The 13,925-nt window shown below is 43.5% G+C and overlaps 2 protein-coding genes across 3 annotated transcripts in view; one reads left to right on the top strand and one right to left on the bottom strand.

Annotated features, from left to right (window-relative positions):
* Positions 1–1,257: 1,257 nt before the first annotated feature.
* SUPT7L (SPT7 like, STAGA complex subunit gamma) lies at positions 1,258–12,190 on the bottom strand. 2 transcript variants are annotated; one of them, XM_050754007.1, is made up of 6 exons: positions 11,887–12,190; positions 10,638–10,740; positions 9,440–9,844; positions 5,527–5,851; positions 3,240–3,477; positions 1,258–1,625 (listed from the first exon to the last, which is right to left on the bottom strand). In XM_050754007.1, the coding sequence occupies exons 2-6, from the start codon at positions 10,649–10,651 to the stop codon at positions 1,363–1,365; spliced, it is 1,245 nt and encodes a 414-aa protein (XP_050609964.1). In that variant the 5' UTR covers positions 10,652–10,740; positions 11,887–12,190; the 3' UTR covers positions 1,258–1,362. The 2 variants fall into 2 exon arrangements, with proteins under 2 accessions (XP_050609964.1, XP_050609965.1); XM_050754008.1 differs by having other exon boundaries at positions 12,073–12,190.
* A 36-nt stretch (positions 12,191–12,226) lies between these two features.
* The window catches only part of SLC4A1AP (solute carrier family 4 member 1 adaptor protein), a 31,846-nt gene continuing 30,147 nt past the window's right edge, over positions 12,227–13,925 (top strand). The window contains exons 1-2 of the mRNA XM_050753981.1: positions 12,227–13,132; positions 13,685–13,880. Of these exons, the coding sequence (XP_050609938.1) occupies positions 12,470–13,132; positions 13,685–13,880 (859 nt within the window). The 5' untranslated portion in view covers positions 12,227–12,469. The remainder of the gene's footprint in view (positions 13,133–13,684; positions 13,881–13,925) is intronic.

Below are 13,925 nucleotides of genomic sequence, written 5' to 3'. Positions count from 1 at the left end.
AATTATTCCTAATCACTACAGTGCTACAACATGTACTTAATAAATACTGATTCGGTACTTAAATGTACAGATAGTCTGATGGATGAGTAACCACAGTTACATTGTTCAGGACAATGATATAAAGTTGAAAGGTGCGTATTACTATGCTTTAAAGGCTGCCTTTACAGTAGCAGAAGCAAAGTGTGCTTAATGGACTGCTGTCCTCTGATGACCAAGCAAATGCAACAAATGAAATATGCACAAGGTTGTCCTTGGACAGTACTTGTTTGCTTTGCTCACAAAGGAGAAAAGGAAAGAAACAACTGAAAATATGTATATGGTGAAAATATGTGAGTCTGAGCAGAAATAACAAAGGCCAAAAGGATGAGGATAGATGGAATAAATCTAGAGAAGAATATGTGGATGATAGGAGAGAGCTGTCTGAATAAGCAAAAGGCTGTCACTGTAGACCTCTGATCTTATAAATAAGACACTTCAAAAACAGCAAAAACAGTTTTAAGAAGGTGACTAACAGATAAGGTATGTTGTGTTTCACTATTTCCTGTTAGGTATTAGTAATGGATTCCCAATGACCTGAGCCAAAAATGAATCAAGTTAAATGAAAACTGACATCTGATATGAGCATATATTATGAGTCTATTCAAGCACAGTTCTGAAGTTAGCATAACACCTAAATCCTCACATCTCTGTAAGGTAGGTCAAAGAAGTACGATTCTCGGCCAGGCGCGGTGGCTCAAGCCTGTAATCCCAGCACTTTGGGAGGCCGAGACGGGCGGATCACGAGGTCAGGAGATCGAGACCATCCTGGCTAACACCGTGAAACCCCATCTCTACTAAAAATACAAAAAACTAGCCGGGCGAGGTGGCGGGCGCCTGTAGTCCCAGCTACTCCGGAGGCTGAGGCAGGAGAATGGCCTAAACCCGGGAGGCGGAGCTTGCAGTGAGCTGAGATCCGGCCACTGCACTCCAGCCCGGGCTATAGAGCAAGACTCCGTCTCAAAAAAAAAAAAAAAAAAAAAAAAAAGAAGTATGATTCTCAGTTGTACAAGAGAAATGGCTGTAGAGAAGCTAAGTAACATGTCTAGTCATAGTTAAGACAACAGTCGAGGACGGTGCTTTGCTTTGCCATGCCAGCATCATATTTCATCTGTGAAAGGTGGCTTGGTTGTGGAAAACTATAAAAACTGGATGCAAAAGTAAAATGCAACCTTGTTTGGTGATGTCCAGGTCCTCTGGAATAAGGAAAAACCACTTGTGTTTAAGAACAGGAGTCAAATCAATTTTTATGGAAACAGATTCTAATACAAAAACGTTTTCTGTTGGGTCTAGTAGGTCTGGACAAAAAATCTCCCTCTTTTCCTTTTATATTTTCCTCATCCTCTTCTTGCAGCGCTGGTTGAAAACAGGGGAGGACCCCATGAGGCTGTCAGTGGAGTGGGAACCATAGCTGCTATCTGAGTCATCAGGGCTCTGAGGAATCCCAGCTTCACTCATGCCTGACATGGGCTCCTCGAAGACATCGCTGCCCAGCACACCATGCCCAGAGACATTGCCTTCTTCACTCTCTTGAGGCTCCATTTTCACATGGGCCAGATTCCAAAGAGGAGAAGCATTTACCTCTGCACCTAGAAAGAGAGGAAAGGTGGACATACACCTTGTGGTAAGCCAAGTGTAGAACAAAGTAGAGTAAATATATCACTCAGGACCAACTAATATTCTTTGAGCTCAGTTTTCACTCTGATTCTGTACTTGTCAGGAGAATATGGTTGTTATTCTCTGCTTCAAAAAGTTAACCATCACAAAAAATTACCAGCTCTGATTATCTTCTTTTCCATTTCTTCTACCTTTCTTTCCTCTACCTCACCCACTCCCATTTTCCCTAAACCAGGGAAGTGAAGCTAGGCAGGTGGAAAGATCCCCCGTCTCACAGCCCAAAGACATGCACAACCACAGGCCTTGTTCAGCTCTTTAGTTTGCCTGTCCTTCCTTCTTTTATGGGGCCATCTTGTTTTCCTGCCTTTTGTTTGGGTCTCTGGTCATCTCTCACATTATGAAAAGGTAACGGTCACTACATAATGCTAACAACAGTTCTCTACCTGGTGTCCTTTGAAGAGACATGGTCCCGAAGTCCGTAACAATTTCTCTTTGGCTCTCCCATCTCTCTATGTGTTCTAGCAATGCTGCTCTCTTATGGTTATTCTTCCATAGTGAAAGGCTGTCTGCCCAACACTTTTAAAAGTACGACCTAATTCCATTTAGACCGCATTTGAGGATTTGCTATTTGAGTCATTTGTGCATTGATGAAATGACAATTTATATGTGTAAATAACTGAGTGCCCAGGCTAATTGGCAACCTAACTGACACATAACCAGTTAGTTGTCCTGGCTCCTAAGGTAATCACAGAGCCTGGAAAAAGAAGCCAGATACCTCTAACTGGGAAGCCTTTTTTTTTGTTTTGAGATGGAGTCTTGCTCTGTCGCCCAGGCTGGAGTGCAGTGGCACGATCTCGGCTCATTGCAAGCTCAGCCTCCAGGGTTCACGCCATTCTCCTGCCTCAGCCTCCCGAGTAGCTGGGACTACAGGTGCCCACCATCATGCCTGGCAAATTTTTTGTATTTTTAGTAGAGACGGGGTTTCACCATGTTAGCCAGGATGGTCTCGATCTCCTGACCTCATGATCCGCCTGCCTCGGCCTCCCAAAGTGCTGGGATTACAGGCATGAGCGACCACACCTGGCCGGACGCCCTATTTCAGTGTCTTTCATCTTCCATTTGTTAAGAGTACTTTAGCAGGGAAGCAAAACTCTGAGAACATCCTTGAGCAATTACCACTCTCCCATCTATCTGGCAGCTGTCTTATTCAATGAAGTACAAGCATCAGGAAGGACCAATACAGAATACTAAAAAAAAAATACTGAAGGAGGAAGGGGATAGCTTCCCAACCAGCTGGATCAGCTGAATCAGCCTTGGTAGTCAACAGGACAACACATATTGCATCTACATCTTAACTAGGGATTATTTTAAAGAATGCCTGTAAAGCTGCTAATCCTCTCTTCACTAATTAGAAAGAGAAGAATGCTGAGATCTCTAGATAGGTGAAACTGTATTCATTTTAGGACTTTCCATTGTGTCCACTGCTGCTTTTGTTCTTCTACTTCTTGAGCTTGATTCTAAAAAGTGAAAAGTACTGAAATTGGCAGATCTCCCAGAATCAAAATGAGTAAGTTTATTTGTCTTACTTGAAGCCTGTGGTGAAGCTTCAACCTCCAGGTTAGATGGGAAGCGTTCACTCTGAGCCCCAAGCACTCCCATAGGCAGTGACTGGTCTCCAGAAGCAAGGTCAGCCTCCAGCTCCTCACTGACAGGAAAGGTGATGTCGCTCACAGGTTCCTCCTTGATCTTCACAGGTTTCATGTCCTCTGTGGCCTTCTCAGGATTGACAATCCTTTCATATTCTTCAGAGAGTTGCTTACTAATCTGTTGGCAAGCAAGAGTCAATTTTCCAAGGAAACGTTAAAAGCAAGTTGTATAGTCAGCTTGTGACATCCCATGGAGAAGCCAACAGAACACGAATAACAGAATTTTAAAACATTCACTGACAATGGTAGGGATTTGTTTAAGGTGTTGAGTTTGCATTTATGAGTGATAGAGATATGTAAAGAAAATTGGTTTGGCAGAGAATGTGTATGTCATTAATTAAAAGTAACATAAAGGTAGCCGTGCGTGATGCTCACACCTGTAATCCCAGCACTTTGGGAGGATGAGGCGGGTGGATCACTTGAGGTCGGGATTTCAAGACCAGCCTGACCAATATGGAGAAACCCCATCTCTACTAAAAATACAAAACTAGCCGGGTATGGTGGCACATGCCTGTAATCCCAGCTACTTGAGAGGCTGAGGCAGGAGAATCGCTTGAACCCAGGAGGCGGAGGTTGCCGTGAGCCAAGATTGCGCCACTGCACTCCAGCCTGGGTGACAAGAGCGAAACTCCGTCTCAAAAAAAAAAAAAAAAAGTAACATAAAGGTAAAAAAAAAAGTGTTAAAACAGAACTGGGACAAAAGATTACATTTTTTTTTGGCTATAAAAATTAACAGGAGGCTGGGCACAGTCATTCACACCTCTCATCCCGGTACTTTGGGAGGCCAAGGCGGGAGGACCACTTGAGCCTAGGAGTCTGAGACCAGCTTGGGCAACATCTAGTGAGATCCTATCTCTACAAAAAAAAAAAAAAGAGCTGGGCATGGTGGTTCACATCTTGGTCTTAGCTACTTGGGAGGCTGAGGTGGAACGATCACTTGAGCCTAGCAGGTTAAGGCTGTAGTGAGCTGTGATTGTGCCACTGCACTCCAGCCCAGGCAACCCTGTCTAAAAAGAGGAAAAACAAATTGACATATGTATCCTAAGTGAATAATCAATGGTGTGGGAAATCTGGATCACTTAGCAAAGACTTTTCTTGGGTGTTAAATATTTTAGACCTGCAGAGACTGAAATAGTGAACAAATGACTTAAGAGCACAAGGGCTGAAGAGGTTAGCTGGTTCCAACCAAAATCACCCCTCACCAACCCATCCTCCAGGCAATATCATTTTACTTTTTTTCATGGCACTTAACATTATACAAAATTGTATTTTTGTAAGTATGTGCTTAGAGACAGCTAAGTCTTGCTATATTGCCCAGGCTGGCCTTAAACTTCTGGCCTCAAACAATCCTCCCACCTCAGCCTCCCAAGCAGCTATATTAGAGATATATATTACAATTCTAGTCAAACCATTATATTAGCTGCTTGGGAGGCTGAGGCGGGAGGATTGCCAGTAGGAGATCTACGTTTTTTTTTTTTTTCAGACAGGGTCTTGCTCTGTCACCCAGGTTGGAGTGCAATGGCACAATCATGGCTCGCAGCAGCCTTAACTTCCTGGTCTCAAGTGATCTCACCTCACACTCCCGCGTAGCTGAGACCACAGGCATGAGCCACCATGTCCAGCTAATTTTTATTTTTAAATTTTCTATAGAGATGGGGGTCTCACTATATTGTCCAGGCTGGTCTTGAACTCCTGGCCTCAAGCAATCCTCCCACCTCAGCTTCCCAAGTAGCTGGGATTACAGGTATGTGCCATCATGCCCAGCTCCTGAAATTGTTTTGATCATTTTTTGTTGACTTGTGTTTGTTTCCCTTCAAAAACAATGTACGCTCAGGTAACTTAGTAACTGCTGAATCCCACAATGCTTGACTCTAAACAGGCACTCAATAAATACTTGATGAATAAAGTCAGACTACCTGCATTCTCTCAGATTCCATATACTTGTGGATAGTTTCTTCCAGAGGAAGTATCTGTGAATGTGGCCATTCATTGACTAAAGGAGACCCATTTGGCCAGGAACATCGCTAGGGCCATCATAAAAGTATGTTAAGTTCACTCGGTTCCAAGACTCTGTGCTCTGCACTCTAGACCAAGTGCTGTGGGATCCTGCTGAACACTCCTAGATTGCACAGACATCTGTGCCCACTTTTCAACAGGGTTGCCTCACCTGTAGCATGTAACTGTGATAGTCCTTGATGCGGTGCTGCCAGAACTTCTGGAGGGAGAGCACACTGCCGATACCCACTTCATGGAATACCTGCTCCATCACATCTGGAAAAGGAGTCTGTCCCAGCCGGGCCTCCCGGTCCACAGCAAAACGCAACAACTTGGTAAACTTAAGGCAATACTCATGTGCCACATCAGTTAGGGTCTCCAGGACACTTTCATTAGCACAGTCAAAGCCTGCGTGGGCCAGGATTGTGGCCACTGCCTGGTAAAGGAGCTGCCGACAGGAGTGCCAGCTGAGTTCAGTCACAGGTTCCCCTTTCCCACTGAAAGTGGAGATATGATGGTGTTATTAATGTTCTTGCAAAGGGGTGACCTCACCTGTCTCCCCAGGAGTTTTACAATTCCAGTCAAGCCACTAGCCTAGCTTTCCAGGGAAATTCTATCCAAGTTACATAGCTCAGTTTCATCCTGCTGCTATCAGGACATGTCTTAGCAACCCATGGTTATATCTTTGAGCTCCTCCAAAGACATAGTTTGAATAGGCAATACATGTCTATAATACACAGTCCAAAAGGATATCTAGTGAAAAGAAAGTTTCCTTCTAGCAACTGTTAAATTTTGATCACTTTTAGGATTAAGTTTAACAGTATAGCCCAGACACTGCTCAGTGATGCTCTAATTATTTTACCACAACCTAGTTTTCATACATGCTGGGCAATATATTAATACAAACTTTCAGAAATTCGCAGTTCCAATAGAGAGATTCTTCACAGCTTGCCAGGAGTTTAAGATTCTTAGATTCTTATAAAATTACAAGGGACCATTTCAAAACAGGTAAGGCAACTCAATTTTATAAAAGCAATTTAAAACGTATATAGCTTATAAAGCATTTTCATCCTATCCTGTGTTGTGCAATGGGTAGGGTCTGCATTATTATTATTTCTATTTGCCAGGAGAGGAAACAGGTTCGGAAGGGCTGACTTGCCAAAATTTGTTTACATGTTATTAATAAGTGGTAAAGCTTCTGACTCCAGAAACCGTATCCTTCATAATACACCATTTTGCCCCAATCACCACTACAGAAATCTTAATATTTCTAAGAAAAAATTTAAGAAAGCTATTTGATCTAAAAATAACTTAAGAAGCTTTTAATAATTTACCCATCTCTTGAAATTTCCTATTGGCTTCTGCCTATCCCTGACAAAGGAATTTATTTTACCAATAAAAATAAAATAGAGCACAGAAAATCATATTTCCCTGGTTCATACTTGGCATGTGTCATCACGCACTGTACAAAAGTACCCGAGGGGTTATCCACCCACTAAACCCTAACCTGTTCAATAGCAACTATTGCAGTTTACATAATAGTTTTGAGAATAAGACAATTAATTGCCAAGTAACTTCATTTACTATCGTCATCATTTCTATGGCCAGTGTCTCTGGGCCAAAAGCTAAAGGCCTCAGAGGTACCTAATAAACAGAGACAACTAAACCAATATCACTTTCCTAGAATAATATGTGGACCTCTTTCAAAGGAAAATAATTTTTTGGTGCCCTCATAGCTGATGTGAATTATTTTTGTTATACAGTTTCTTAAATATGTATAAAATAAAACCATGTAAAAACTTTTGATGGTTATGGCTCTTACTAACACTATAAATTTGATACAAAACTAAAAATGAATAAATAACAGTATCAATTTAATATGATAGATAACATTATGTTGTTGAAATTAAATTGCCCTCAGTATGTGAATACAGTATTGATCACCACAGAGCAAGTTTTTTGAGTTGGGCATGTCTATGCTAGCATATATTTGCTGTGTATGTAATAACAGTTATGCCTCCCCTTTTCATTATTCCAGTGACTTCAGAACTTTTTATTACAGTGGACCTTGATATAATCTGGCCTTCACCTGGCCCAACTGCAATGCAACCCTTACGTATTTAGTCTATTTCTGTACTTTTCTCGTTAGTTTGGGAACCATTAAAATAGTATTATTGGTGGCCGGGCGCGGTGGCTCAAGCCTGTAATCCCAGCACTTTGGGAGGCCGAGACGGGCTGATCACGAGGTCAGGAGATCGAGACCATCCTGGCTAACACGGTGAAACCCCGTCTCTACTAAAAAATACAAAAAACTAGCCGAGCGAAGTGGCAGGTGCCTGTAGTCCCAGCTACTCGGGAGGCTGAGGCAGGAGAATGGTGTGAACCCGAGAGGAGGAGCTTGCAGTGAGCTGAGATCCGGCCACTACACTCCAGCCTGGGTGACAGAGCAAGACTTCGTCTCAAAAAAAAAAATAGTATTATTGGTAACAGGTAGATGTAATAAATAACATATAATATCACTTCTGTAGTATTCTTGCCAAACATATTTAATCTGAATCTAATCTTGAGGAGATAATCAGCAAATCCAGTAATTGTGACATTCTACAAGTGACCTGAACTCATAAGACTCTAAAGAGGCATAACAACCAGATACAATGCATGAATCTTTGTTAGGTCCTGGACTCGGGGCGGGGAAAGATATTTACAAAAGATAATTGGAAGAATGTGAATATGAACTTATTAAGTAGTATTTAATGTTCATTTACTTTGGTGTGTTGATGGTATTATGATTATTCAGGAAAATTTCCTTATTCTTAGGATATGCATGCTGAGGAATTTAGGGGTGAAATATGGCGATGTCTGCAACTTCCTTTAAAATGTTTGGGGGAAAATGTGTGCATATACAAGTATGCATATATGTATGTGTATGTGTGTATATATGTGTATACACACACATGTGAGAAAGTAAATGTGGCAAAATGTTAAACATTGGTGAATCATGGTGAAGGGTATTTAGATGTTTGTTGACTACAACTTACACATTTCTGTAGGTTTGGCAAATTTCAAAATGAAAAGAAAAAAAGTAATTGTTTGGCATGAAATATAACTTGCACACTGACATCTAGTAGCAGCTCTAGGTTACAAGGCAGTCCCCTTCAGAGGATGTGGAGCAGGGCTTCTCAAACTTAAATGCACATACAAATCTCTTGGAGATCTTGTTAAAATGCAGATTCTGATTCAGCAGGACTGGATGAGGCCTGAGATTCTGCATTTCTAAAAACCTCCCAGGTGATGTTGATGCTGCAGATCTTGGATCAGATACTGAGTAGCAGGGATCAATAATATTTTTATATTATTCTTTTTTTTTTTTTTTTTTTTTTTTTTTCCGACAGGGTCTCAGTCACCCAGACTGGAATGCAGTGGAGCGATCTGCAATCTCTGCCTCCCCTGGGTTCAAGTGATTCTCGTGCCTCAGCCACTACACCTGATTAATTTTTGTATTTTTAGTAGAGATGGGGTTTCCCCATGTTGGCCAGGCTGATTTTGAACTCCTGGCCTCAAGTGATCCACCCACCTTGGCTTCCTAAAGTGTTGGGATTACAGGCTTGAGCCACTGTGCTCAGCTTATATTATTATTTCTTAAACTATGTTATCAAAATGAAAACACACAATTTAAAGATTTTTGTATAGACTTGTGGATTCCTAAAAATACCAGAATAAGTCCATGAATCCCAATTTGAAGACACCGAGTTAAACCCATAATATATTTTTTATATTAAAGAGAAAGACTAGATCCTAAGAACTATGAGGCCATGGCCTTTTTTACATACCAGTGTATTACCCTGCTCCTAGTAAAGTGCTTGGCACATAGTAAGCACTCAAAAAATTAAAAAATACAGACCCTGAATTCTGAAGACTGGCATTCAAAACTTAGACATCTCACTAATTACCTGAGAAACCTTGGCCAAGTCAATTACTCTTATCCTCATTTTCCTCGCGTGGAAATGGAAATGCTATTACAAGCTTAACAGGGTTGCTGGGAAGATGACTTGAGAAAAGTAAGATACAGCAAAGCCTTGCCTTACCGATAAAAGTCACTCTCTGGGTCACTGTGCCGGATCTGGAATGGTGCATTGGGATTTTTACAATCTAAAGGCAGGAGGTCATCAGGGAGAGGAGGTGACCCAGGGCACGAGGGAAGAGGTTCACTCTCTTCAGTTTTTACACCTTCTGTCTGCTGCTGATTCTGGGCCTGCGCTGTGGCAATAAGGTTGCGAAGTCGTCGGTTGTGCTGAATCAACTGAATCGTATGGATGGTGAGACTACATGGCTCTGAGGGGATGTCCAGCATAGTGGGGGGCTTCGGCTTGTTGGCTGAGGGTTGGTGCAGGGGTGGGTCATGGACTTCCACCAGACGGAACTCCCGTGGGAGCAAATCAAAGGAACTTCTGTTGGTCTGGCTTGATGATATTGGTATCTCTCCCCAGTATCTCAACATTTTGGAATAAGAAGAGAAGAGGTCTCAGGATAAATGTAGATGATAACCTAAAAGTAATGTGTTTAAATCCTGGCAACTTTAGATTATAGGCTTCTGTAGTGAAAAATACGAGGTCTAGCCAGTTATTTATGTAAACAGCAGGCTATTTGTGACCACTTAGAAAAATGTCAGTGTCAGCAAAACTGTAGGACCAAAGATGTTCTCCCTAAACAAGAGAAATGTAACTGTTAGATGCTGGTTATTGTCATACTATGACAATTCCTACTACACTGAACCACAGGGTAGAATTTGGGTCATTAGTAGACCAATAGCTACAACAGCATCTGGAGCTCTAGTATCCCTATTTCCATCTCACTCACTAACTCATTACCAGAACTACCATCATGCTCAATCCTGAACAATAAGCAAGGCCTGATAAAGTATCTTGATACATCTGTGCTGGATCAATAGGAGAAAAGCAAGTAGCGTTAAAGATAGTAAGAAGTAGTTCTTATTATGTGTATCTTAGGCATGGTCCTGCTGGAAAAATTTATGAACCACTAATATAAATGGCATTATGCTTTCAACTTTTGCAATATAGAATGTGAGGAATGTGAGAGATTTCTGCTGCCTCCTAATTGGTATCCCTTCCTCCAATCTCTCTTTGTATGTAATCTATTCTCTACACTGCTGCTAGACTTACTCTTTTTAAAACTTAAATCTAATGGCTTCCCATTGCCTACTGGAAAAAGTCAGAATTCCTTGGCTTATGATTCAACAAAATTCACAATCTGGTTTCAACTCACCTTTGCAGATTCATTGTCCATATGTCTCTTCAAGTTCAACAAACATTTATCAAATGCCTGGCATTCTGTGCGGGTCAAAGACTGATAATGTGAGATCCTTGCCCTGAGGTGAGGAAGAGAAACAGAAGCAGAATATTTCAATATGAAAGTACGTGGTAAGTACTGTTCTAGAGGTATATGGACCTGGGGTAGTGGAAGCACAAAGGAGGAACTCCCTGGGTGAAATGACTACCTTTGTTCTAATAACGTTATACTACTCAGTTTCTTGAGAATGCTGTCCATTTCCACAGTTGACACGAACTCCCTGGGTGAAATGACTACCTTTGTTCTAATAACGTTATACTACTCAGTTTCTTGAGAATGCTGTCCATTTCCACAGTTGACACTTCCAGCTGTGAACTCTGCCAGAAATGCTCTGCCAACCCTGCACATCCCTGGCAGACTCATATTCATTTTTAAGTACAGCATAAGTCCCCACCCTCCGTCATTTCCCCAGTGCATCTCCCTTTCTCTATTCTCACAGTGCTTTGCATGTCTACGTCACAGCATTTATCTTTGGATTTTAATTAGTACTTATCACAATAGATTTTTTCCTCCCATCTATTTCTTATGGCCATGGTCTTGTTACAGGGCCAGGCACAGAGAAATATCTATCTGGCATTTGTTGAATGTTTACTATATACCAGACTTCACCTTTTTTGTTTGTTTCTTTTTTGAGACAGGGTCTCACTCTGTAGCCCAGGCTGGAGTGCAGTGGTACAATCATAGTTCACTGCAGCCTCAACCTCCTGGGCCCAAGAAATTCTCCCATCTCAGCCTCTCGAGTAGCTGGGACTACAGCCGTGCGCCAGTATCTTTTTTTTTTTTTTTTTTTTTTTTTTTGGCGAGACAGGGTCTCGCCATGTTGCCCAGAGGGCCCCTCTGGAACTCCTGGGCTCAAGCAACCCTCCCGCCTCAGCCTCCCGAAATGTTAGGATTACAGGCATGAGCCACCGTTCCGGCTGACATTTATTGTTTAATTCAATTCTTCCAACAACCCTATGAAGCTAATAATCTTATCCCCATTTTTCAGAATGAGGGCTGAGGCCTAGTGTCTTGCCCAATGTCACAAATGGCGAGGTCGAAAATCGAGTCTCCAGAGTCTGCACTCTTAACCACTAAACTATTCTGCCTTAATAATTAATTTCAGAAAAAAATAAATGAATGAACGAAATAAAAAAAAAAAAGTCGCCCTCTTCCCTTACTTTACCGAAAGGAGCAGGAAGAACAGGCACTGAGCCCAAGGAATGCCCACGTCCCTCCAGGGGTTTTCTCGGTCACGGTCCGCCGGCGCAGGCGCCTATCAGAGGGTCCTGAGGTCGCCTGCTGTCCAGAGCAGCCGGAAAAAGGGGAGGTCTGGACCTGAACCGAGACAAGGAGGTACCACACTACTCACTGCTGCCTCACAGAGCGGGCTGGGCGGCTGTCTGGACCCCGAGAGGCCTGAGGCAAGGGTCGCGTCAAGCCCCAAAAGCTGGTTTGTTGATTAGTGAGCTAAGACCGCCGGAAGCGCTTCTTCTCACTCAAGCTATGCAACAGGAAGTCATTACGATCTCGTTGTAACCTCTAAAGATGTCCCCGTTCGGCACAGCATCCCGATAACCGTTTTTTCTCGTATTATGACCTTCTCGCGTTAGCACCAATTTGCAACTCTCTAGGTCGTGAAGGAGCAACTTCACCACCGCCGCCTGCAGACGCCACTGGGAGCTTGGGAGAGTGGGACGTGTACAGGAACGTAAAGACCGAAGGGTGAGGTTTCGAAGGAGCGGATTTCGAGGTTGCACTGATTGAGGATGGCTGACTTTCTATCTCAGTCAGAGCCGCTGGCATCGCAAGAGCTCAGTGGGGACTTCAAGAAGCCAGCTCTGCTGGTGCCCGCAGCGGCGCGGAGTAAGGCCCCGGCCACCAGTTCTTCAAACCCTGAGGAGGTGCAGAAGGAAGGGCCCACTGCGTTGCAGGACCCCAGTTCTGGGGAGCCCGACGTCCCTCCTCCTCAGCCGGACTGCGGGGATTTTAGGAGTCTACAGGAGGAGCAGTCGCGCCCCCCGACAGCGGTTTCTTCCTCTGGCGGTCCAGCCCGGGCTCCCCCCTACCAGGAGCCTCCATGGGGTGGCCCTGCCACAGCCCCCTACAGCTTAGAGACCCTGAAGGGCGGCGCTATCCTTGGCACCCGTAGCTTGAAAGGGACGAGTTACTGCCTTTTCGGGAGGCTGTCTGGCTGCGACGTGTGCTTGGAGCACCCTTCGGTGTCTCGGTACCACGCAGTACTGCAGCACAGGGCGTCCGGCCCTGACGGAGAATGCGACAGCAACGGGCCGGGCTTCTACCTCTACGATCTGGGAAGCACCCATGGCACTTTTCTCAACAAAACTCGCATCCCACCTCGCACCTACTGTCGAGTCCACGTTGGACATGTTGTTCGCTTCGGAGGCAGCACCCGGCTCTTTATCCTGCAGGTAGGTAGAAAAACCTAGAATTGAAATCTCGGGCTCATTGGGCTGCGTTCTTGTGCTTCTTAAGCTTTTGATGAGGAAGAAGAATCTCCCATTCAGCGATTACAAAAGTGAAGGAATCAAGTCTGGCCTATCATCTCCAGAGTGCTGTACACATTGCCGTATTTATGAAAGTCATATTCACAATCCCGAACTCTAAAATAGTTTTTTTTGTTTGTTTGATTTTTGGCCAGGTGCGGTGGCACGCGCCTGTAATCCCAACACTTTGGGAGGCCCAGGCGGGAGGATCGCTTTAGCCCAGGAGTTTGAGAGGAGGCTGGGCAACATGGCAAGACCCTGTCTCTAAAAAAAAAAAAAAAAAAAAAAAAAAAAATTAATTAGCCAGGCATCATGGTCCCAGCTACTCGGGAGGCTGAGATGGGAGGATCACCTGAGCCAGGAGGTCAAGGCTGCAGTGAGGCGTATTCCAGCCACTGCACTCCAGTGCAGCCTAGGCGACAGAGCAAGACCCTGTCTCTAAATAAATAAATAACCTTTTTTTCCTTGGTTCATCAGGGACCAGAGGAAGACCGAGAGGCAGAATCCGAGTTAACAGTAACGCAGTTGAAGGAATTGCGCAAGCAGCAACAAATATTGTTGGAGAAGAAGATGCTGGGAGAAGACTCAGATGAAGAGGAGGAAATGGATACCTCTGAAAGGAAGATAAATGCTGGTAGCCAAGATGATGAGATGGGTTGCACCTGGGGAATGGGTAAGAAATTAAAATTGCTGCCGGAGGTTAATATTTTACGTTCAT

The sequence above is a fragment of the Macaca thibetana genome, chromosome 13 (assembly GCF_024542745.1).
Source record: "Macaca thibetana thibetana isolate TM-01 chromosome 13, ASM2454274v1, whole genome shotgun sequence".
In the NCBI taxonomy this organism is placed as follows: domain Eukaryota; kingdom Metazoa; phylum Chordata; class Mammalia; order Primates; family Cercopithecidae; genus Macaca; species Macaca thibetana.
This window is presented reverse-complemented; position numbering and strand designations above follow the sequence as displayed.

Coding starts and splice junctions, on each gene's coding strand:
- SUPT7L (XM_050754007.1), bottom strand. Junction 3,478..5,526: donor ATCACAGTTACATGCTACAG/GTGAGGCAACCC, acceptor GCTTGCCAACAG/ATTAGTAAGCAACTCTCTGA. Junction 1,626..3,239: donor AGCTTCACCACAGGCTTCAA/GTAAGACAAATA, acceptor CTCTCTTTCTAG/GTGCAGAGGTAAATGCTTCT.